Consider the following 25,219-nt stretch of genomic DNA (forward strand, 5'->3'; position numbering starts at 1 on the left):
CAGGGGTCAATATCAACTGAATATTGAAAATGCTCTCCTTTAAGGGCATGAGATGCAGCTTCTCATCACCACTTCTCCCACTAACCTTATGAGCTCTGGTTTCCTCATCTGTAAAATGGGCACAACAGGACTGTACTGAGAGTATTGTCATGAGGGTTGAAGAAACAAATGTGAGCTACAGAGCCTGGTGCAGAGGAGGTCCTCCTCCATCTGATTCCGGTCCCCCTTGTCCCACCTCCTGGCATCAACCATTCTATGCAACTTGCCAGAAACGCCTTTGCAGAGGCCTCAGCTGACCCCAGCTCCGTCATTTATTTATAAATGTCACTTTGGGCGAGTTTCCGGTTGTTCTCTGAGCCTCCACTCCCTCATCACTGCATTGGTGGTGCCATAGCAAGAAGAGCTGTGATGACATTCCAGACCCCTGGCACACGGGGGTGCCTACTTAGTGCCTGCCTGATCCCTTCTTTCCTTAGCATCACAGCCCACCTAACTCAGCTCCTTGGCCACGGCCAGAGGGACGGCGCTATTGCCTCTCCAAAGACCTGGTAAAAGAAGATTAAAGGGGCTTCCCTGGTGGCGCAGTGGTTGAGAGCCCACCTGCAGATGCAGGGGACACGGGTTCGTGCCCCGGTCCGGGAAGATCCCACTTGCCGCGGAGTGGCTGGGCCCGTGAGCCATGGCCGCTGAGCCTGCGCATCCGGAGCCCGTGCTCCGCAACGGGAGAAGCCACAAGAGTGAGAGGCCCGCGTATGGCAAAAAAAAAAAAAGAAGGTTAGAGCCTGAGACACCCACCCCAGGCCGGAATTTTTAAAAACCAAACTTACTTGGATGTGAAAAATGCAGTCGTGTCTCCTTGGCTGGTTAAAATATTTGATGCTCATCGAATATTCAACAACAACCGAGAAAGGTTCTCACTCCATGTACTGTCAAAAATGTAATGTAATTATAGTGATGTTAAATATCCCCAGCTGTTCTGAGATATTTGAATCTTAAATCAAGCCTGTCTCTACACATCCTGGGGTTGCAGCTGGAGACTCACACCAAGTACCATGACAAGGCAGAGCTGGGGAAGTTCTAGCGAGAATGCTGGGCTAGCATCTCCAAGCTTGTTTGTTAGATCTGGGCTTCATCGCAACATCAGTATAAGGACCCACGACTCGGGCTATTGGCAGCATTGCCAAAGAAAGCCACGCTCCTCAACGGGGCTGTGCAAACTGGCAGTTCATAAGCATCTATCCAAATAGTCTTTCAAACCCACGTACAGGGAGCATCAAGAGATACTGTCAAATAGACAGTAATAAAGCGAATAAACACGTGTCACTCTAGAGCCTTTGAGGTGCTTCTGTAAATCAAATTCTTGCCGTAATTTGCTCTGTGAGACTGCTGAGCGGCAGAAACAAGCCTCATCTGCTTTCCTGAGCAGTAGGCTTAGATTTATGGACGTGAGTTCACGGTGGATGACCGCGCCATTTCAAAGTGGGAAAATAATTTCCGTTAGGAGGGGTTCCAAGAGAAGATGAAACCCTTCTACTTTCAGAGATCAGAGTATCAACAACCGTCCGATCAGTTATGCCACTGGAATCCGAAGGGGATGGCCAGCGTACATATTTTGGAAGAGAAGTTCTCAGCGGAAGAAACAGACACTGCTGTGATGTATTGTAAAAGCTTGCGCACAAGTAACCTCAGAGTCTATTTCGAGCTTCCCAGTGGCTCAACGTGACTTGAGCCACTCAATATCCCTCTCTGATTTTTAATGTGGGTCAGGGGACTAAAGAAACCCTAAAAGGCTCTGACCTACCCATAAAGGTGTGAAATGAAAACTACATAATTGTTCCTGGCTAGAATTGTGACAATATATAGAAGGCCACACTATTCTTCCAGGGCCTGGAAGTCTTTCTGGAAAAGAAGTGAGAGGGGTCATCGTAAAAATGATGATGAAGATGATAGCGGTGTCTCACGTTTACTTAGCACTTACGCATCTGTGCTTTTACATTAAAGAGAGTAAGGACGACGCTTTCTGTATTTACACTCAGTTTTTATCCACCAGGACTAGACCACAGCTGGCTTTCAAGAAATCACTTTCGAATGGATTACTGCATTATCTTTACGTTTCACAACAACCCTGCAAGGAAGGTACGATCTCTGCGTTACAAATAAGGAGATAGGGTCTCAGTGAAGGTAGTCAAACCCCCAGCAGCCACCCTGATAATCCCAGGCAGACCTGGGATTTGAACTTGAGTCTGATTCCTGAAGCTACATTCTTCCTACTCCTCCTACTTTGTCTAGTTTTACTCCCTTCTGGTTGCTGGGGTCCAAATTCCCAATCTGGCATGAATGTTAAGCATGGATAAAATACTCCCACATTGACTATTTATGAACCAAGCTACGTTTGTTACGGGTTCTTTAATTTCTTGGTTTTGGGACAGACCCTGATCCTAACCTTCACAGCCCGGTTCACAATGTGGGGTCAGGTGTGTAATAGAGAGTGTTCCGGGGAAGAATGTGTTTTTTTGCCTTTCCCAGCTTCTGCAGGCCACCTGCTTTCCTTGACTCGTGACCCCTTCCTCCATCTCAAAGCCATCAATGTAGTGTCTTCAAATCTCTCTCTGACCCTCTGGCCTCTGCTTCCATGGTTACATCTTCTCTGACTGACCCTCCTGCCTCTCTGTTACAAGGACGCTTGTGATTACATTGGGCCTACTAGATGATCCAGGATAATCTTTGCATCTCAAAGTCCTTATTTTACTCGCATTTGCAAAGTCCATTTTGCCATGTAACGTGTTCACAGGCTCTGGGGATGAGGACGTGGGCATCTTTGAGGGGCCGTTATTCAGCCTACCACACGGCCTTTGCAATTTGGTTTGATTACACTCTGGCTGGCCCCATGGCCCCTCTATGGACCCTTCTCTGGTGTGACACTGACCCCGGAACAATGATGCCCCTGCTATGCACATCCTCCTGGGTTCACTGGGAATCCAGTACTCCTCCCCCAGGTGCCCTTCCTTGCTCCATTCCTGCATGCCCATGCCATGTGCATTCTTACAGACCTAGTGGGTCAGATATGACCAAGAGACCCCTTCGGATCCCTCCTTCTCAGCATTCGTGGAGCCCGCAGCCTTGCCCCTCAAAGTGTGGTCCATGGACCAGCGGCATCTGCAAGCTTATTAGAAATGTACATCTCAGGCCCCACCGCAGACCTACCGAATCAGGATCTTTGCTATGGGCCCAGGAATCTGGCTTGCTAAAGTTTAGGAAGCATAGGCCTAGAGGCTTCTCCATTCATCCACGGCCAATTGGAATATGCTGGAACAGACCTCCCGGGGAAGGAGGGCAGGCCTCTGGGCAGAGATAAAGAAGGAACCCGATACCTCTTCCCAGCAGCCAGTTTTAGCACTGATTCTTTTCTGCAAGGCACTCAGAAGCCCACTGCTTTTCTCCTAAGAAAAATTTTCAGGGTAGGCGAAATCCCCTCAAGTCCACCCTGACCAGGAACAGAGGAGCTGGGGGAAGAAGAGGTATATGGGAGCCATAGAAGACCTGCATTCAAACTCTGGCTGTTTTCCGTTCCTGTGCCATGTGACCCTGGGCAAGTCACTCCCCTCTCTGAAGTTAGGCAGGCAACAGAGTGCAATAATCACCCTCCGTTGCTGCAAGGATAAAAATGAGATGGTAATGTATGTTATGCAATCCTATCCAGCTATGATCACTAAGACTCTGCTAATTAGAAATGCAGGTTCATTTGGCCAAAGCTACACTGGGATTTCTTTGTAGGAACAACTGTGACGTAGGGCAAAGAGTGTTGACTTTGGAACCTAAGATCAGGGTCTATGTCTGTGACCTCGGGCAAGTTATTGAAGCACCTCACTTTCCTTATCTATATCAGGGAAAGAAGAATACTTTCCTGGCTGGTCCGTTGTCGGGCTGGAATAAAATAATGAACGTAAAAGGACCTGGCAGAGAGTATGAGCTCAATAAGTGTGTGTGGAACCCGAGGAAACAATTTACTAAGCAAATTAATAGTATAAACAGTGGCGTCAGGGGAGATATTTGACATGCTCAGGAGAACAAACTTCCCCAGTATGTTCACGGCCTTTATTCGTTTTACCAACAATTCATGTTCCAATTATGCGTGACTCATCTATTTGTTCGTTAGCACAGGTCTGAGTTGGATCTCAATTTGGCAACATCTCCTTAGTCAGGACTTCAAAGTTATCCATGTTCTTGAGTGAATGAAAATGGGAATTTGTTCAGATTATGGCCGCATTAATATGTCTGCATAACTCCTAAGTTCCCCGTCATAAACCTATTTCCACAGGTCCATCATGGATCCTGTACTCCTAGCAATGGCCTTTCCTTCTCAGGGTGGCAGGTCTTGGAACCCAGGATGACTTCTAGGGGCTGCATCAACTTTCAGCGAAAGAAACTTCCAGTGAAGGCTTGAAAGACTGCGTTGGATGCCCTCTATGGAAACGTTTGTTCTCACCAGCGTCTCTCAGAGTTGGCAGAATGATGTCATCGAAAATAGTATCAGCTTTGGAGCTGGACCGATCTTCGGTTTAATCTTGACTCTGCTGCCCCCGAGCTGTGACTTTGTACCTCCCTGAGCCTCAGTTTCCTCATCTGTAAAATGGGTTCTATAACAGCCATTCAATTCTGGTGAAATTGATGTGACTGTTTACGTAACAGGTGCCCTATACAAATCCTGGGCTAGAATCTGTCCCCACTTCCTGCATGATGGGCAGCTCCTTTTAAACCCGGTGACCCTGATAAGGCACACTGACTGACCTTTGCTGGCTGATTTACCAGAAACAGTAGATTTGTGGTCATCTCTGTGGCCCAGCGTCCGGCACATAGTAGGTGCTCAATGTGCGTTGGCTGACTGAATCTCTGAGTAGCTGATCCAAGCAAAGCATTTAGGAGAACCAAAGCAACTGATGCACAAACCTAATGGCCTGGTTATTCCTCCAGCCCTTCTCAGTTGGGCAGACATCTGATTGATGTCTTCATGACGGGCCACAGTGGCCCCCAAACAGCCACTATCAGAATCAGCCTGACGTGGGTCCATTCGGATATCTGCAGACCTGAGCAGAGTTGACATTTGATTCCCTAAACTAATTTCACGGAAGTCACATAACTTGGGGAGGTCTTTTCATGTTCCTTGTATAAATGTCTATTTAATCACCGCCCTGTCTCTAGCACTCCAATAACTTGTACATTTCCCCCTTAATCACTGTTTCAGCTCCGCAAAGAAAAGAAATGGTTGGCTGAAGAGCTTGGGCCATCTGCAGTAGTTAAGCCTTATTTTCCCCTGATCACTCATTTGGACGGAGAACTTTTCAGCTAAGTCCCATCGGTCATTTGGCTCATGTCCTCATTTCACAGAGGAAGATGCTGAGGCCAAAGTCACATAGCAGGTCAGGGCGGAACCGAGGCTGTACTGGTCTTCCCAGCAAAGCCCCTGCCCCACCAATGCTGCTCTTTCCTCATCCAGCTGTGCAGTTGTGCCTTTCTGGTAGTGAGGACTTGGGTTCAAATCCCAGCTTTGCTACCTGCTGGCTCTGTGACTTGCAGCCGACTACAGAACTGCCCTGAGCTCAAGGTCCCCCATCTGCCAAATGGGGATGATGACAAAACCTTTTAGGGTGATTGCGAGAATTGAGATGGCGTAAAACGTGCCCAGCCCGAGGCTGGCACATCACAGCCACCAGTGCCATTTACCTCCATCCTTCCCTCGAAACGCTCACTGCAAGTAATATTAACAGAAATAGCTCACATCTATGGAGTCCTTACTGGGGTGCCAGAAACCATTCTAATCACTTGACGCTCATTTATTCCTCTTTCTCTAAAGGCAAAGGTATCTTTCTAGCCTCCCTAAAGCCATCCATCCTCACAATTACTGCACCGCCTGGCCTAGCACCACTTCAATGGAATTTGCTGATTTTAAACAATATGTTGCTGAAATGATTTCTTGTTTTCTGTGGCTGGCTCATAGCAGCCAGCCTGCTTCCTGTGACAAAGTGTGAGGAAATCAAATGCTGTTTCCTTGGCTTTTAGTACATGCGACTAGTCCAAAATCTGCACTCAGGGTTGACCCCCTGCTGATGGGGACGGGCAATGAGGGCAGGGTTCAGGGAAGTGTGGAATTCTCCTGATGGAGTTAGGAATGGGGGGGGTGTGTGACAGTGGGGGGGGGGGTGGGACATAGATGAGATCTCCCTCTGTAGTGTGACAGCCAGTAGCAAAAGAAGTCAGAGCTTTTGCTACAAAGTTTAAAAACTTAGTTTGGCCTCCAGGTGTCCATCACATCTTTGCCTTATTATCCCCCAACTCAGCTCACCCAGCGCCCCCGACTCCCACCCCTGCCCACTGCCTTGGACTACTCTCAGCCCTAGAAAGGATGTGTCCAGTCTCATCGTTTCATGTCTCTGTCCTTCTCATTTGCACATGCTGCCCCCTCCCCGGGAAGTCCCCTTTCTCTCCTTCTCTACCTTGTAATTCCTACTGATCCCTCCAGACTCAGCTCAGATGTCACCTCCTCCAAGCAGCCTTCAGAGGTCCCCAGTCTGAACTGGGTACTCCCCTGAGCCCACGCAGCACCTCTGCCCTCCTGGCCTCTGTTGATGTATCTCTTTCCTCAACAATACTGCAAATTCATGGAGGACACATACCATGCCTTATTTAATTTTACATCCCCAGCAGCTAGTTTAGAGCTTGACATATAGTTGACACTCAGTATACACTGGGTGATGGAATGAAATGAACCAGGAAATGAGCATATCCCCACTCAGGTAAGTGGTCATGATAATAGATGATAATTATATTGATCATAATTAATAACTGCTACCACGAGATACAAAGACTGTCGATCTCTTAATTCCAATTATGACAATAGCTCTTGAATATTGAGCACCTATGCTGTCCAGGCAGGGGCCGGTCACTGCATACATGTCATCTTCTTCCCAGCTCTCAGGGGCTCAGAGAGCGAAGCACCTGCCCGAGGCACGTGGCTAGAAAGAGGCAGAACCAAAGCCTTAAACTGAGGTCCGCCTGACGCTTCCCCTGACCCGTGCCTCCTCCCAGAGAGCATCACTGCTCCTTATTTTTGGACCTGACTGGCCTCTGTTCGTGCCTGTCCCCAGACCCTCAGTCCCTCTTCCGAAGCCCCATACCCAGATAGACTGGCCTCACGGTTCTGCAGCCCGCCCAGTGGGAAGGCTGCTCTCCTCCGCCCCCAGGAAAACCCAGAGTGGCCAGCGTGCAGAGCCCAAGGTCCATGGCTGATGCCAGGGAAACCACGCGGGCATTCAGGAGCGGAGCTGCTTTGTCTGACGGCTGAGTGATTAACCCTTGCACAGCTGCGGCAAACATACAGAGGAGCTGCAAACAAACACATCCTGAACGGCCTGCAGACTACAATCCGACTCCCACCCCTGACCAACACTGTGCTCTCTCTCCCCTGCCGGGTTTATTTCTAGACCGCGAGACCAACCGGATGGAATGCGATTGGGGCACATCTCCCCACTGGTCGCCCTGGAAGCCCACTCCTCACCTGTGGCACTCAGGGCTTGGAAACTTCAGGTGTCTGGGGAGCGCTTGGCGTCCTGCACCACAGTCTCCCTTTCTGTCCCCAAAAGGAATAAATGCCCCCAAACTGCCTGGGCATTTCCTCATTAGAAATGCACTCCACTGGCATTCCCTGGAGAAATTAATCCAGGAGTCTTGGAGGACGACGAGGAGTCTTCGGGTTACCTGGGGAAGGTCTTCATTCCCCCAGATCTTTCCTTAGCACTTAACTATACATCGGGCTCTGTGTTGGGGACCGGAGATGGCAGGGAAATCAGATCTGATTCCCACTCAAGTCCAGAGGGGGAGACACACAGACCAGGAGGTGTGGTGACACGCACACGTGTGAGGATCGACACCTAAACGGAAGGTAGGGGGCAAAAAGAGGGAGGCCTCAGTTGTTTGGTGATGAGGGGAAGCGGTGGGCAGTCAGGAAAGGCTCCAAAGCAGCAGGAACCCCAGGGCTGGATGGTGGAGGATGACGAGCTATCCCCAGGCAGACAAAGCAGCGGGGTGGGCGGGGTGCACTTAGGGTAGCAGAGGAAGGCAGAGAGAGGCCTGAGGAGCGGGGGTCCAGCTGCTGTCAGCCGTTTGCCAGAGCTTGATATGTGGTGCCAGAGAGGGCGTGGCCAGAGGGCGGGCTCAGGTATAAGGCCTGAGGAACTTGGACCTCATCCCCAGGACAGGTGAGTCACTGAAGGGTTTTAAGAAATGGGGTGCTATGCTTTGAGTGGACCTTTAGAAAGACTGCTCTGACTATAGTGCCGAGGGTGGATGCAGAGGGCGGGGAACACTGAGCTGGAGGCCAAAGACCAGTTAGGAGGCTGGTGCCCTTTAAAGGCAACATTTTTCTAGGGACCCAGCACAGTCCGAAGAGCTCCCTCCTCTCTATATGTATGTAATCACACACACACCCCTATATACAAATACAGGCACAACGGATGTGGTGTATATACTATTGTTATCTCTACTAGATGGAGTAGGAAACTAAAGAACAGAGAGATTAAGTCACTTGTCCAAGGGCACACAGAAAGTGGCCCAGGATTTGAGCCATCAGTTCAGCTTGAGTGTTCATGCTCTTAACCACTACACTATAGTGTCACTCCATCAAAGATGACCAAGGATCGGGACAGGGTAGCATTGTTAAAGGAAAGTATTCCTGATGGGCCCACTCTATATTAGGGGCTCCTCCGAAATAGCTTTTGGCTTCCACGGATAGAGGGGGGTGCAGCCTTTAATTCTGAGGCCCCTGGGAAAAAACTACAGCGTGAAATGTGAAGGAGCTAGAAACTCCCAGGACAGGGCCATGATATGAAGCCACTAGGGGTCACTTGAGTCCCCAGGAACACATACCTTTGGGGAATGGAGGTAATACTTTTGCTTCGGTGGGTGTGGGCCTGCAAATTCTTCAGACACAGGAAGGCGGGGTACAGGGCGGTCAGAGAAGGCTGTGCCCCAGTGAGAGGAACCCGGCTTTCGTCAACTCACAGCCATTCCTTCCAGGGAGGCTGAGGTCAGGTGACTCCTGCAGGTGCTATGTGCTCTGTAGGCCCCGTAACATGTGGCCAAGGCTATGACGTCCTGGGGCAGCCCCACTTTCCACTCTCCCAGCCATGCTCCCAGAAGGGATAGGATTTGGAGGTGGCTGAGGGCTAGAGGCCTACCCAGGGGTCCTCTGATAGAAGAGAGGTCCAGGATCAGAGAGGAAGGTTCCACGTGGCTTCTGTGTGATACATTTGGTGGTACGCAAAGTTGGACTTTGAGCTTGCTGGCTCTGCGCTTTGGACAGCATTTTAGAGCCTCATATCCCTCATCTTTAAAATGGGAATAAAATTCTGCCAAACCAGTGCCGTGGCGAGTGTCAAAAGTGAATCCTGGCTGTTAGCCCACGATCCACACTTTGGAAAGCCATCGTCAGATGTGCAGAATTTTCCAAGTGTTGTTCAGCTTTTGGAGCTGGAGCTGCTGGTACTTGAATTTAACACTGAACTTCAGTCCAACTCTAGGGGCTGCTAGTTAGTGGTTGGCCAAAGAACAATAAACAATAAGGGATTGCGAACTTCATTCCTTCACCTTTGTGGATGGAACTCAGAATTGTGTTTGTAGTCTGGGCGAAGTCACTTAAAAGCATATGTTAACAGCACCTCCTGCTTGCTAAGGTGGGGAAACCACAAGGTAGGTATTCTTTAAAAGCCAGCTGAAAAGCTCAGGAAACAAGGGATATTTTGGGAGTGGATAATTCACAGCTACTGTATATACAGGCTTAAAGCAAAGCAAGGAGGGCAAGACTGAAGCCAGGGTCACCATCCTAGATGAGGACTAGCCCAATCAGCCAATCAGAGGCCTGGCCTGATGGGCATCTGTGCCAACACCTGTTGGAACCAGAGCATCTATCTACCATCCCAGAAAAAGCATCGTCATAGATGAGATTGTCAGGAGTGCTGCCTAACGCTGGTAAAATCACCATCAGAGCATTACAAATAAACACACACACCAACATTCCCTGCACTAGTGGAAAAGCCCAACACCCCCCCCAAGGGGCATTTACACACGAATGGCTGGACACGCTCGAGCCACGCTGAGGCTTGGCACCAGAACTCCTCCTAGGCAGACCACACAAGGCAGAAACCTTCTGTCCGACAGCTGCGTTATCCAGACCCCAGCATGGGGGAACCAACATAGAAAATGGTTTACAAACCCCGAGCACAACTTCTCTTGGCCCCGGAGGTTCACATCATATCTCTGCCATGCTGCTTTCCCCACTGCAGGGCGTTGGTTCCCCGAGACCGCAAGACCCATACTCACACCTTGGGGGGTCAAGGGCCCCAACGGTGCCCGCCACAGCTCAATTCCCGGGTAGCTTAAGACACAAGCGCTTTCAAAAAGTAGCACAAGGGGCTGCTGCCTCTCCCACCAAACCAGCTACTGCTTCAGCGATGGTCGGTATTCTGGGAGTTTCCTCCAAAGTCCCCCTAGACTGGAAGTGTTTTGGAACTCTCAAGCCATAAGCTGCTTAGGGTCCCAAGCTTGCTTAGGGCCTCTACCCGATTCTCGCAGTGGCCCATTTTTTGAAGAGCTTCCTATTGGTTTTCCCAAAGACAACAAGCCCACACTTAAGACATGCTTCTCTCTCTTCCCATCCCTTCATCCCAGACACAGGGTAGCTACCTGGAGCCCTGTGGGCCTGGGGGGGGTGAGATGGGGGAGAAGGGGGCCTGGTATTCCCGGAGGGGACCATAACAAGCAAAGCGGAGGGGCTTGGGAGCTGACAGTGCAAGGAGAGAGGCCGGGACATGGGAGCCCAGCGACTCCTCCTGCAGTGGTGTCCAGGTCCCCACAACCTGGAGAAGACTCGGGGTACCTAAGAGTGGGTTCAGCCTCGGCCTCGTGGGCTGGTGTCACCGCCAGGGGCCTGGGGTCCAGCCCCGGGGGGCGGGGAGTGCCGGCCGGCGGCCTTCTGACTCGGGAGATTGGGGGAGCGGGTCCGCGCGGAGGGCAACTCACGGAGGAGAAGTTGTGCGGGCCGCAGAGCTCGCCGCGGTACTTGCAGGAGAGCAGCATGTCTTCGAGCTGGTGGCCCAGGCGGTCCATGAAGGCGGCGCTGATGCCCTCGAAGTGGCGCGGCGGCAGGAAGAGGCGGAAGTCGGCCAGTTTGCGGAACCACTGGCGGCGCGGCTCGTCCCCCCTCAGCAGCTCGCTGACCAGCGGGCGCGCCGTGCGGTTGGGCAGCAGCAGCCCGAGCCAGTGGCCGGCGTAGTAGAGGTCCCCCTTGGAAAGGCGCGGGAAGCGCAGCGGGTTGTTGTTGCACACGGTGACCGCGGGGAAGGGCAGCTGGCGGCTCCACTCGCGGTGCACCCGCGTGTGCGACGGGAAGCTGAGCCAGTAGAGCAGCCGGTTCGAGGACCAGGACAGCAGCAAGCCGAGGGACGTGCAGAAGGCCAGCACCCACAGCGCCCGCCGCTGGAAGGAGCCCCCCGCCGCCGCACGCCCCGCGCACATGTGCCGCAGCCCGTGCAGTTTAGCGCGGCTCAGCGACGGCCGCCCCCTGCGGGCGACCCCCGGCCCCTGCAGCGCCCGCTCGCGCTCGCGCTCGCCGCCCCGGGGCCGCCCGGCTGCCGCCACCGCCGCCGGCGCCGGCTCCTCGCGGGCCATACGGAAGCGTCCCGGGCCGGTGAGCGCGGCTCCGGGCCGCCCGGCTCCGCCACTCCGGCTCATTCATTCAGCCCGCGGCTGGCGGCAGCGGCGGCGGCCCCGGCCGGGCGGAGCCGCCATGGGAGTCCGCAGCAGCAGTGGAAGCAGCAGCGGCAGCCGCTGCGCGCAGCCCGCGCCAGGGAAGCGTGCGCCCGAAAGGAGCTCCGGTGGCGCGGCATGCCCGCCCGGCGCCGCCACCGCCGCCTCCGCGGGCGCCCGCCCGGGACCGAGGCCGCCTCGGCCCGCCGCCCCTGGCACGGGCCTCCCCGAGCGCCTCCCAGGCTCTCCCGGCCCCGAGTCCTCCTGGCGGACGCCCGACGCCGGCCACTACCTCTGGAGGGGCCCCGCTGGGCGCCGCCTCTCCGGTCCCTGGGCGCTGCGCCCGCCTCCCCTTGTCTTGGATCTCGGGGGACCCTGAGCTGAGGCCCCCCGGCTCCGCCTAACCCCAGCTTTTATGCTGGTCCCGGGAGAGCAGCCACTCGGCCACCAGTGCCTGATTCGGACACCCCCAAGGACCCCACCAGCCCGGCCGGTGGCCCGCGGTGCTGGGACACGGGGGAGAAGGCGCCGGGGGACGAGCGCCCCCAGAGGCGCGCGGCGGCTCCTGGCTTGGCGGGTGGGGTGGGTGTGTACAGGGGTGAGCGGTCGCCCAGCTGGCTGCTGCCCTCTTTCCCTTTCCTCCGGGACCCTTCTCACTGCTCCTCGGGCTGCGCTCGGCTGAGACCTGCTAAGGCTCCCCCAAGTCCAGAGCCCGCGCCTCGCCTGGGGCTGGGGGCGTCTCAGGGTCCTGCCAGAGGCTGCTGGCCGCTGGGCTCCTTCAAGGGTGCTGGCCAGAGGAAAGTGTCGCTTCTCCCGCGGCTCTCCGAAGTGCCTCGAGTCTCCAGAAAAGCCCGGTCTCGCCGTCCCTTGCCTCTTCTTTTTCCTGACCCGGTGCTCCAGGAGCTGGGGACCGAGGAGCCCCGGCTACACCTGTCGGGGGTGACCCGGGCTCGCTGCTCCGCGCGCCCGGCTCGTCTCGAGACACCCAGCCTCGCGGCGGCGGCGCTCCTCTCGCGGCTGCCCGGCCCTCCTCGGGCCCCGGGCGAACTTGGGCAGTGGCCGCGCGACGCCGGCGCGGTTAGGCTTCCAGTACCTGCTCCTCAGCTCGCCGGCCCCGCGGCTCCGGGCGGGCGGGGCGGCGGCGGCGGCGGGCGCCGTGCGCTCCCGGAGACGCGGTGCTGACGCGCGCGGCCCCTCCTGGCTGCATTTTACTTCCTGGCCACTGTGGCCGCTGCACGCCGAGCGGGAAGCGTTTTGCCGGAGCCGGCGGCGGGGGGGATGAGCTGCACAGAAGTGCCGCGCTGGCGGGAGAGATGTGGAGTAGAAACGCTGCGTTTATGTGGGCCGCGTGTGCATGAGTGTGAGGACACTTCGGGCTGTGCGGGCTGGACTGTCGACAACCTGAGCCGCTGTCTAGTGTGGGCATTTTTGCAAGTGTGTGAGTGGGGCGTCATGCACTGAGTGTGGGTGGGATGTGCGTGTGTACGTGTGAACGGGCATTTCTGTGTATCCGGTGAATGTGAGCCTATGCGCAGAGCTGTGACTCTCTGAATGTGTGTGGTGTGTGTAGGACAGAGTGTTGGCTTGTATGCTCTACGTGTGTGTGAGTGTGCATGTAGGCGGTGGGAGGCGTGAACGGGCGTGTTGACGTGTGGGTGGATATCGGGGTTTCTGGATGTGCCGTGTGGTTGGTGTGTTTTGCGTGTGTGTGCTGTGTAAATGACTATGTGTGTTGAGGTGCTGGGAACAGTCACTGGGTCTCTGGCAGGTTGGGCTCGGTGGGGCAGCCCTGCCCCCCGCCTGTTATGAAGTTCCGGTGTCCTCCAGCCACTTCCCCGGTTGGGTCCGCTGCTCATCCCTGGTGCAGTCCACCAAGTGCAGCCTTCCTGGGTGGGCGGCAGGAAGGAGGATGACTTCCATGGACAGGAGACTCCATCTCTGCCATTCTCGTGGCGGGGTTCCTACAGCTGGTTGATGTCACCCTTCCCTCCTGGACAGGCTCAGGGTCTTCCACTAAGCCCTGGGCACTTTTGGACAGTTTCATTTAGCTTTCTAAAATATTCTGCCTTGGCGTGTTTGGGAGGATGGGTGAAGCATGCAGTGTACTGCTAACTCCATTTCACACTAGACTTGGGAGGCCAAGTACTTGCCCAAGATCAAACTGCCCCTAAGTGGTGGATCAGAATTCTACACCCAGGTCCCCGAAGCCCTGGTTCTTTTGACTGCACCACGGGGCCTTGCAGTTTGCACTCTCTGGGCCAGGCGCCTTGAGGCCAGGGCTGGAGTCTTACTCCTTGCCTGCCCCGCGTGGTGTAGGGTAGGTCTCTTCCCGTATTTCCCAAATAATTGACTCACTGAGGCCTCACTGGATGGGTAACACTTCCAGCATTATTACTCCCCAGGATAAAGGAGTTTCGTAGACATTTTCCAGAGAGTAGATTGTGATGGTGGCGGTGAGGGGAGAGACAATGTGAAGGGATCCCGAGGGTGGGAGGGCACCCCAGTGAAGCTGGGAGATTTGGGGTTTGGAAGATTTGAATTTGGGCCTGGAGAGGCATTTCACCCATTTTGTGGTGATTTATTAGAGGTGGTCCAGGTAAGTCTGTTGAATGAGCATCAGGTGTCTGAGAGGTGCTGGGTGGGCTTTCCCTCCCCACTGACCTGGAGGGTATATGTCAGCATGGTAGCCCCTGCATCTGGTCTCTGGAGACGGGGATATCTGAGCCCTACACACACACACACACACACACACACTCCTGGAGGCTCTTCTCATTCACCTGGGGAAGAAGCTGTAGAAGTTGGGCTTTGCTAAAATTCTGCTTTGGATTCAGTTCCTTGAAGATATCTGTTGCTAGCTTTGGGGGGAAGGTTCTGAATCTGCCAGTTTTATGGGGTCTCTAACAAAGGCTCACTCACTGGTGCTTCAGCCTGGTCCCAGCAGTCCTGGGCTGGTGGGGGGGGGAGGGGAGGGGTGCCACAGTGACACATATCCAGACCAAGGTGGGGCAACCTTGTGAGCTCAGTGAAATTACTGGTGAAGCAGCCAGGGCAAGCATGCGACATCTTCCAGCATCATAGCCCTGGGTGGCACGAAACTCTGTCTTGTAGAAACCTTTAAGACCTTTTATGTTTCTGATTTGTTCAGCTGTTGTGGGCTTTTTCTTTTCCTGGCATTTTCCCCCTTGAAATGTACACGTGCTGCTTTTGGTTGCCTGAGTGTCATCTCTGCCATGGTTTTTACTGTTAATTCTCCAAATGGGTCACTTTTTCAGAGAGAGGAAGGGTATCCTGCATGGGCTTCAGGGGTCTTGGCACAGAAATCCAGAGACAGACACAGGGATGCCTAGTGATCCCAAGTGATCGATGGCTTTCTTTTTGGCACGTGTGTGCGGTGCGTTTCCTACACTGCCTGAAATCCCCCCCACCCCTTTCTCGACCAGTACTTTGACCAGCTCTGTGAAGTTCTGCTCTTTCCTCAAACCCCAACTGAAGCATTGCCTCCTAGGTAACTGGCTTGATATCTCCGTCATAGCCTTTGTATAGCACCTTGTCACTGTGTGTGTCTAGGCTTTTCTTCTGGACGTGAGCCCTTTGAGGACAGGGACCACATCTCATTCACATTTTTGTCTCTATCTCTCAGCACGGTGCCCTGGCACCTAGATGAAACACGCCAAAATGGGGAAGAGGAGAAAGGAACTAAGATCTCTTGACTATTTCTGTATGCCAGGCAACTGTACCAGATACATAAACATATTTAATTTCTTATTCCAACCTTGCAGGGGGGTATTTTTGCCCTCTTTTTACAATTATTGAACCAAGGGCATGGAGAGCAGGGATTGAACTCAGCGATAACTCATTCCAAAGTCCAAGATTTTCCTTCTCCATCATGCTCCTTTGAAAAGTATTATGATAAATAATAACAATTAATAACAATATAATAAATGTAGGACTTCCTAATCACTAGGACTTGTTCTAAGTGACTTACATTAAAAACAAGTGTCATAAGCATTCTAAGTGTTTAATCCTCAAAATAATCCTACTAGGCAAATACTGTTATTTTCTCTATTTCGAAGAGGAGGAAGCCTTACCACAGAGAGGTTGAGTTACTCAACCTAAGCCACACAGCTTAAGCAGGAGAGCAGCCTTTCAATGCAGGTAGTCTGGCTCCATCCCCTGTGCTCTCAAACCCTACCCCATACCATCTCTGCCCTCAGAGCTGCACTGACACAACAGCTCATGTGAATTAGCTTTCCCATCCTTGCAGGCTCACTTGGCCAGAAAAACAAATTCACGAGGCAGTGCATGAGTTGCCCCACGTGACCTATCCACCAAGAAGTGTGAATTTAGCATTGTGATTTCCCAATAATAAGCTTTTAAGAAAATTTCCCTTTTCCTGTTTATCTCTAAAACATCTGTTGCTCCACACCTGGAATCCTGGCCTCCTGTGGGATGTTTGGGTGCCAGCCAGCCCACATTCTGGTGGGTGACCACCACCGCCAAATATAAGCTCTTTCTCCCATTAAATGAGTTTGTTGGGCAGGAAGGTCCAATTAGGTCAATGTGATTTTCTGTTTTTTATAATCCAGTGGTAGGAGCTAATACTTGTTGGCTTGATTGGGCTTTACTGGGTCCCCTGATATTCCTGCTTACCCCCAATCCCTACTGCTCAGGGGCTTGGTATTAGAAAGCATCAGAGGTACTACTTAACCCTGCTCTTTGGAATCACTGCTACACACCCGAACAGCGACAGGCCACCGGTAACTGATTCTATCCCCGAACATCTGGCAGTGTTTAAAGCTTCCTTTCATCAAACTGGAATCAGTCTCTTTGCAAATGTCTCCTAATTTATCCCCGGGGAGCCACACAAAATAAGTTTGATCTTTCTGTCGGGTGGGAACCCTTCAAAATACTTTATAGAATCCAAGTATGTCAGTGGTGAAAGGGGCTCTAGTAGTCTGCCTTCTAGCAAAATCTTTAAGAAAGTCTTTCTTCTCCAGATTAAACACCATCAGTTCCTTCACTTGTTTCTCCTGTACTTTCTGCTCTTGGGATGGGATCGCGGATGTCGATATCTTTAAAATGGTCCCATACCCATTGGTATGAACCCACCAAGCCCTTTACTCTGGACCTGCTCCATCCAGGCCCTGATCTTACTTTTGATTGTCTTGGGATCTTGTCCGCCACCCTCCTCCACCCCTGGGATTTAGTGTATGTGGTGGGTGTGGAAGGGGGAGGGGGGCAGTAACAATGGGCTCTTGGTGTCTTTGCTTAGAATGCCGGGCACACTTCCTTTTAGGACTCATGGTGATGAGTCAACACTACTTCTAGTCTCAGAGTTCATTGCTCTTAGGGGGCAGGTGTGCTTTTGTGGGTCTGTCTGTGAACGTAAAGAGCTCGCTTTTTCTCCTTCTTTCTCTGTCTTTCTTCTTCTGTCTCTGTACTGCCCTGGGCTCTCTGTCACTCTGCTTCCCTCTCTCCCCCTCTTCTCTTTTCTCCTTCTCTTCTTTTCTTCCCTTCCTCCTCTCCCCAACCTCTGTCTGAAGCCTAGCAGTCCCCTCTGCTACCTTCTTAGCGTGTGCTACTGGTGGCCTCTGGGTGCATAGAGGTGGCTGCATTGTCACAGGACCTCAGCCAATGTCCAGTATTCATGATGGGAGCTCCTGCACTGGTGGAAAGGGCAAGGAGGACTTCACCAGGGTTTTGGTCACTGCATACCTCCTTTCCCATCCATCCCAGCCTCCCTCCATGGGGCTGGCGCTGGAGTTGCTGTTCCATCTTACCTTTTCACGTGCTTCAGCATCTCCACTGCTTCTCCCGCTTCTTCTGTGGCTTTCTTATATTATACTTGGCCCCTCTTGGTTCTTCTCTCTTCTTCTGGGCTCCTTCTTAGGTTCTGCAGATTTTTTTTTTTTTTTTTTTTTGCATTTTTGGTCATCCTCATTATACTGGAGTTCAAGCTCTCAGCTGCTCATCCTTCACCAGCACTAAATCCCACAACTACCAGAAGAAAGATCGGGACTGAAAGGACCAGGTCCAGAGCAGCGGGCTGGTGGGTTCATGCTCTGCTGAAACACCGTGCTCCACGGTAAATGGCAAATCCTGAAAGATGGGAGGATGTCATGTAATCGAACCCTTTCACTCTCAGGGGAGAAAGCAGAGGTCCAGAGAGGGGAGTGGCTTGGTCTGAATCACACAGATGGATACCGAGAAACACAGAACCGAAATCCAGATTCCAAGTTCAGGGTCATTCTCTGCTCACCCTATGGAATAACTTTTTGACCACCCATTTTGAAATCAGCAACGTATTCACATGGTCAAAAAGGACAAAAGAGTAAACAGTCTAGTAAAAAAATCTCTCTACCCCTTGCCTCCCCCGGTCACCCATCTGTCCTCCTTGGAGGCAACTAATGCTATCAATTTGCTGTATAATCTATTAGTGATACTTATGAATATACATATGTGTGTATAGTCTCCATATGCTTCCCTTTTCTCACGCCAATGGTTGCCTCCTGTGAATACCATTTACTAGAGTAATTGTATTCTATGTTATTCACACCTTTTTTCTCTGTATTTGCAGTTATTTTATGGTTGCCTTCCTCTGGCACCTCACTCCAACTTCTGTTATTTTACTCAACTTCTCATTTCACATTGTCCTGCTCTCCCATCCAAAAAGGTCAGTGGATCCTACGACAAGGAGGTACACAGAGCTCGCCGTTTTATTATCAGATTTTCCGTTAACTCTTTCCTAGATGTTCTGATGGATGAAAAGCTCTTGCGTGGATAATCTCAAACATCAGATAGTGCAAAGATGTTTCCATTTGCCTCTGAACACTATTACATGATGCATTTGCATAGGATTTAATTTTCTGGTCAAATTTTCTTTAATTATAACACACACACACACAAAATTGAGTGCCCTCAGCACACAGCTCTTGTTGGTTTGGGAAAGTGGTCCAAATGTGCATTGGTTGGCAGAGAAAACCAGTTTGGGATTCAGAAGTTTCTGTGACTAATAAAGAGAGTGAGTAAGACACACCATGGAGAGAACCAGAGGGTGTCAGCGCCAAGAGTGATCTTAACGAGCACATGGTTAAACTTAGAAGAGGAAATTGATGTACAAAGTTTAGTGATTTGCCCAGTCACTGGGAAGTTGATCTTATGATGGTGATGGTGATGATGGTGATGATGGTGGTAATGGTGATGGTGATGATGATGATGATGATGGTGATGATGGTGATGGTGATGGTGATGGTGATGATGGTGATGGTGGTGATGGTGATGGTGGTGATGGTGATGATGGTGGTGATGGTGAGGATGGTGGTGATGATGATGGTGATGGTGGTGATGGTGAGGATGGTGGTGATGGTGATGATGGTGATGGTGGTGATGGTGATGATGGTGATGGTGATGGTGGTGATGATGGTGATGGTGATGATGATGGTGATGGTGATGGTGGTGATGATGATAATGATGATGGTGGTGATGGTGAGGATGGTGGTGATGATGATGGTGGTAATGGTGATGGTGGTGATGGTGATGATGATGATGGTGATGGTGGTGATGGTGGTGATGGTGATGATGGTGGTGGTGGTGGTGATGGTGATGATGGTGATGGTGATGGTGGTGATGGTGATGATGGTGGTGGTGATGGTGGTGATGGTGATAATGATGATGGTGATGATGATGCTGGTGATGGTGGTGATGGTGATGATGATAATGATGATGGTGGTGATGGTGAGGATGGTGGTGATGATGGTGGTAATGGTGATGGTGATGATGGTGGTGATGGTGAGGATGGTGATGATGATGATGGTGGTAGTGATGATTGTGACGGTGATGCCAACGCTGATATCTGATAGCTAACATTGATTGAGCACTAATTATGTGTCAGGCACTGTGTTCGATGAACATGCATTAGCTTATTTAGTCCTCACAGCAACCTTATGAGGTATGTATCACCATCATAGATCTTCTACACAGGAGGAAACGGACGCAGAGATTGGATAAGTAACTTGTCCAGTCGGTGGCTGGATTCAAACCCAGGTGTTTGGGCTCTAGAGTACAGGGTCTTAATCAGGTTGGTTGAATTAGCTGAAATGAGGACTATAGTGGATATTGACTGAGCACCTAGCGTGTGTCAGGCACTGTCTTAGGCACAGGAAATGCAGGGTCTACTCAGATGTGTTCCCTGTCTTAGCTTGCAGTCCAGTGGGGGACGTGGGTAAGAAAATAGATACCTTTAATAAAGTATGATAAATGCTATGCTAGAGTGTGTTGAGAGGGTCCAGAGGAGGGGGCTCCCCTTCCTTGGTCTGAGAGCCATCGCCATACACGTTTCCCACTGAATTTCTCCATTCATTTTCATTTTCTCACCCCAGCTCATGGAGAATTGTATGACTCTGCCTACAGGGATCAACCTTGGAGACAGGATCTGCGACCAGTTGCAACCCCAGCATAAGCCCACGCTGAGGAGCCCTGATCCACGACATCCATGTGTCCACATACACGTCCTCCTCCTGATGTGGCTTTTCGTGTCCCCAGTGGTGTCTTGTTGACCTGTGACATTTACTTTCCAAGTCCAGGCCACATCAATAATGAATCTGCCTCTTCCCACAGCGTGGCCTTCCCTATTCTGGGTTTAGGCTTGAATAACTGGGTCTTGGTTGTAACTTTGACCATAAAGTTAGCAGAGCAATGGAGCTTTGCACACTTTTCTACCCAATTTCCTCTCCCATACACATAACAAAACTCTCATTAAAACAGTTAAGCACAATAACCTTCTCCAGTAGTTATCACCCACTCATATTACGAAAAGGCAGGCAGTTAAAATCGGATTTAATGACATATAAAACCCCAGGTACAATTAGGCATTTTATTCCCAATTCCTTGACTGTCCCCTTAACTGTTTTTAGCCATGACTTAGTCTTACCCCGGCTCTCACCTCCCCTCTGGGGAGCACTAACTAACCAGCCCTGAATCTGTCTTGCAGACAGACCCTCTGCAGAGATTTCAGGCCAAGTTGATTTGTCAAAAGCCTCCATCCAGGCTACTTTCCCTCCAGCCGCAGCTTTTCTCTGTCTCAGCCACTAGCAGTTTGTGTACTTTCTTTCCCCTATAAATGACTGGAGCCAAACCACTATCTCGGGTTTCTCTCCTCCTAGTTTATCTTGCCTGTCCATCCACAGGAGGGGCAGAGTGGGAGGGATTTTATACATTCTTTTGCAGTGTGTGGACCTGTGTGATTATCCGAAGAGAAGACAGGGAGAGAAGGGCAGGACAGGGAAGGCAGGATAAGGGAAGGAAAGGGGAGGGGAGGGGATGATGGGGAGGGAGAGGAGAGGAAGATAACACAGAGTACCAGCCAGGTACCTACCAGATACTATTATGTGCACCATATAATGTTCATTCTTTTCCTTTCTGGCCGCGTTGCACAGCTTGCGGGATCTTAGTTCCCCGATCAGGGATAGAAGCTGGGCCCACAGCAGTGAAACCACCAAGTCTTAACCGCTGGACTTCCAGGGAATTCCCCCATGTAATGTTCTTCATAACAACTCTCCCAGGTCGGTAACATTATCCCATTTTACAGATGGGGACATAGAAACTTTATCTTTCCAATCTTATTCTCTCTGTTGCTGGTTTAAGCACAGTTCAAACCATAATCCCCCAGGGCAACCATTCACTGAGCTGGATGTCAGGCCCTGAGTTAAGCCTCATTTTCCAGATGAAGAAAATGAGGCTCAGAGAGGTGAGGTTACTTGCCTAGGGTCACACAGAGTACATCACACAGTAGCAGAGCCTGGATTCCAGCCCAGGTCTGACTCCAACGTGTTGGTAATTATTAGAAAGGCAGGAAATTGGGAGTTTAGAAAGAGAAAAGATAAGGTGGGTGGTAGCATAATTCAGAATTTTGCAAAAGCCCTTGGGGAGACGAAGGGAGTGAAAACAGAAGCTAGGTTCTCAGTATCTGCTGTGCGTCTGGAGCTCTGTTCTTCCCAGCTTCAGTGTGATGCCATCATGGGCAGAGCTAAAACTATACAAGTCCAGTGGTAAGAAAGAGGTTTAGGGAAGTACCCATGGGTACAAGTGCCAGGCTGGGCTAAGAGAACGTCCAAATGATCAAACGCACTGAGAGCCATCACAGGGCTGCAAACTTGGAGCTCATGTTTACAAACCAGAGACTTTCAGCCTACCCTCCTGTCTCCTTTCCTCCTTCCCTCCCTCCCTCCTTCCTTCCTTTCCTTCCTTCCAGACCTCAGCTTTGCTTTCTGCTTTTAATCAATACTTCTCTAGCCCAACAGTGCTTAAGTTTACTCATTCAATAATTCTCAGCAGCCTACAGCGCTAACACACAACATTAGATTCAAAACAGCTTTCTGAAAGTGCCTGGAGTTATAAAGGCAAGCTCATAAGCCTGATGTGTAATAAGAGCATGAGACACTTCATACCCTTTGACCTGGTAATCCCACACCCTAGAAGCTTCCCCAAGGAAATAACCCCTAAACAAAGTACAGAGGTATTCGCGGTGATGCTTCTCATGGTAGAGAAAAACAAACAAATTAAAAACAGTTCACAAGAACAGGACAAGGATGCTAACGTGTTGGGTTAGAGATGAAACAGCACCAAGTAAAAAGATCTGAGGGCACACCCGGCCTGATTGGCACTCCAGGAAAACATCTCTTTGTACCTGAACAATGATCAGAGGAGAATTAGGACAGACAGGGTTTACTAACAAACAGGTTTTTATTGGTGAAGTTTGTTCGATTTCAGACAAAGCCCGAGCAACCTTACCAGAGCCAAGCTTGGAAAGAAGGCACATCGTAAGGTGAAGAATTTCTGTCTCTATGAAGTGGTATCACTGGATTATGGACCACTGGACCTGGACCTCTTGGCCAACCTCACCATCCTTCCCACCTTGGCACTGCCAACCCGCCAACGGAAGCGAGCCACAGATGCTGCCCTTATGTGGCTGGAACCATCACCCTGAACTCTGCCCACTCTTGTGTATTCCGCCTGCTCCTGGGCCCCGCTCCCCCTGCATTACCAGGGTCCCCACCTTAGCCTCAATCCCTTTTTGTTCAATCCTGGAACAAAACCCAAGCAGTGACTCACATGATAGATGCGTTGCGACCAAATAGTGACCCATAATAAAAACCGACCCAGAGACAAACTGTCCCCCAATAAGGGAGGGGCATTTGGATGAGGATTGCTCTGAGGTGTTGCTTTCCTTGCGTTCTTTCTGCTGGCTAGGTCTCTGTCATCTGTTCCCAGACTCTGCCCAGATACCTGACTCTGACTTGTGATTAAACTCATGGCTGGCTGACTTGGTTTGGTGCACTTGACCCTGGCTGGACCTCGACAGCATGAAGGGTCCGAGCACCTTCTCCAGCTACATCACGTTTCCATCTTTAACTATGGTTGGAATTCTCCCTGGTCTTGGCACTCATGGTATTCTTCTTTCTGGTTTAGTGGCAGTTCAAAGAGATAAGTCTGAGCAGTCACAATGCATGTCCCTAAACTAATAATAATAATAATGGCCTTAATTGAAGATATTAATGTGGCAGGCATAATGCTAGGGACTTTGCATGCATTATCTCATTTAATCCCCAAGTAACCCTAGTGAAGCAGACAGTATTCTTTCTCTTTGTGCCAAGGAGGAATCTGAGGCTGAGAGAAATCAAGTGGATTATTTAAGGTCAAACTCAGGTGTTGCTGATATTAAATCCTCCCTCCAACCCCTGTTATATGATACAGCCTTCCGGGCACTAAAGTTAACATCACATAGTTTTAAGCATGAGTGAGCCTTTGATGTTCAAGGAGCCTGCTTACTTTTACTCTATGTACAATCCCGATAACACGCTTTGTTTTGTTTTTCAGGCTCTCAGTAGAATAGAAATGACATACATTATGAAAAGAAACAAGCAGGCTTAAGATTCAACGACGCTGATGGGCAGAATATGCAGCCAAAGCCTGACCACAAAGGAGAAGACAAAAGGACTATAAAAACAGATACAAGGACTAAAAAAAGACGCCACTTAATGTTGGACAAACTCCACACGTTTCAAATCGTCCTGAGTCTTTTAGCCCCAAAGAAGAGCTGCAATTTACAATGATGGCCTTGAGTTGCCAAGATTACATTTTGTTCTGTATAATTTGCATAAGAATATATGAAAGGATGGGGTATTTTTCAGAAGGAGTTTTGGCCAAATGGTTCCATTAAAAAAAAAAGTTGTGGTATTCAAAGGAATAAATAAATCCTTAACTCTTGGAAACGCTGGCTGTTCAGAAAAATCACTTATTTCTTTGGAAGAGAGAGTCTAAATGACAAAGGTCCATTTCTTTCATTGGTCCATTGTTTCAGCCATCACCTTGAACAAACTTTCCCTGTTGTCATTTTGTTTGATGGCCAAACCGTGATTCGGTACATGGCTTAACATTTCCAGTTGGTTACGTTGCTGCCAGTGGGTTATGTTGTGGGTGTTTAGTTGTTCTATAAAAGGGAGTTTCGTGGTATTTAAATGTTTCTTTTCTGTTTCTTAAACTAAAAATAATGACAGACCACTTTTTACCTCATTTTTTCTTCCCTCGCAGAAAGAAACAATAAAGGGGAAATGGGATTCTGTTTGAGAAAACAGTTCTACCGCACATGTCTCCATCAGAAACATTTTAGGGCTTTGTTCTGTAGGACTTGGAAATCTTATGCAATCGGTGACAGAATTCTGACTTATAGATGGGTGTCAGAAATCAGAATATCTCAACTAATGGAGCTCATTTATTAGCTTTCTGAAGGCAAACTTCCCTTGGTGGCTTTTGTGTGTGTGTGTGTGTGTCTGTGTGTGTACATGTGTGTGTGCTTCCCTTTTGCATATTCACACTGATTGATACAGAGGAATGTGAAATGTCCGTGTTGCTTTGGGAAGTATTCACAATATCCTTTTAAATTTGGAACTGCAAGTTTAGCCATGGGAAGAGAGAGATTTCATTCATGAATTCTAAGTCCCTTTTTCACGTGGAAATCTTGGAATTATCCTCAACTAAGCCCTTCCCATGGTCCCCCTCCCCTGCTACATTCCATTCATCACTGAAGGCTGTCAATTCTGCCTCTAAATTATTCTCAAGCCCCTGGGCAGTGTTCCATTCTCATGGCTAACTTGGTTCAGGCCCTTCTGGTCTGCAGCTTACAGCCTACCCTGTTACTATAGCTCTTAACTGGGCCGCTTGTCTTTGATTTCCTCCCTCTCCAATCCATTCATGACCCTACCATTCTGATTACATCATTCTTCTGCTTGAAATCCTCCAGTGGCTCCCTAGTGCTTCTGTCAGAGCTTCACAGCTTGCGTGTTGTGTCACACGATGGGTCTCAGGGAATGTGGGTATTGATTCTCACAGCTTTGGGGGTGACGGAGCAGGCTTGGGGCAGCAGGAG

At 50.5% G+C, this 25,219-nt stretch overlaps 1 protein-coding gene across 2 annotated transcripts in view; it reads right to left on the bottom strand.

Moving 5' to 3' along the window:
• The window catches only part of ASIC2 (acid sensing ion channel subunit 2), a 1,009,846-nt gene that overhangs the window by 226,123 nt on the left and 758,504 nt on the right, over positions 1-25,219 (bottom strand). Inside the window, exon 1 of one of the 2 annotated variants that reach the window (XM_032617571.1) lies at positions 11,071-12,627. The exons of the other annotated variant lie outside the window; for it this stretch is intronic. Within the exon in view, the coding sequence (XP_032473462.1) occupies positions 11,071-11,781 (711 nt within the window). The 5' untranslated portion in view covers positions 11,782-12,627. Of the gene's footprint in view, positions 1-11,070; positions 12,628-25,219 lie in introns of those variants that run through there. 2 annotated transcript variants of the gene reach the window in all.

Source organism: Phocoena sinus, chromosome 20 (assembly GCF_008692025.1).
Source record: "Phocoena sinus isolate mPhoSin1 chromosome 20, mPhoSin1.pri, whole genome shotgun sequence".
NCBI classification, from domain to species: domain Eukaryota; kingdom Metazoa; phylum Chordata; class Mammalia; order Artiodactyla; family Phocoenidae; genus Phocoena; species Phocoena sinus.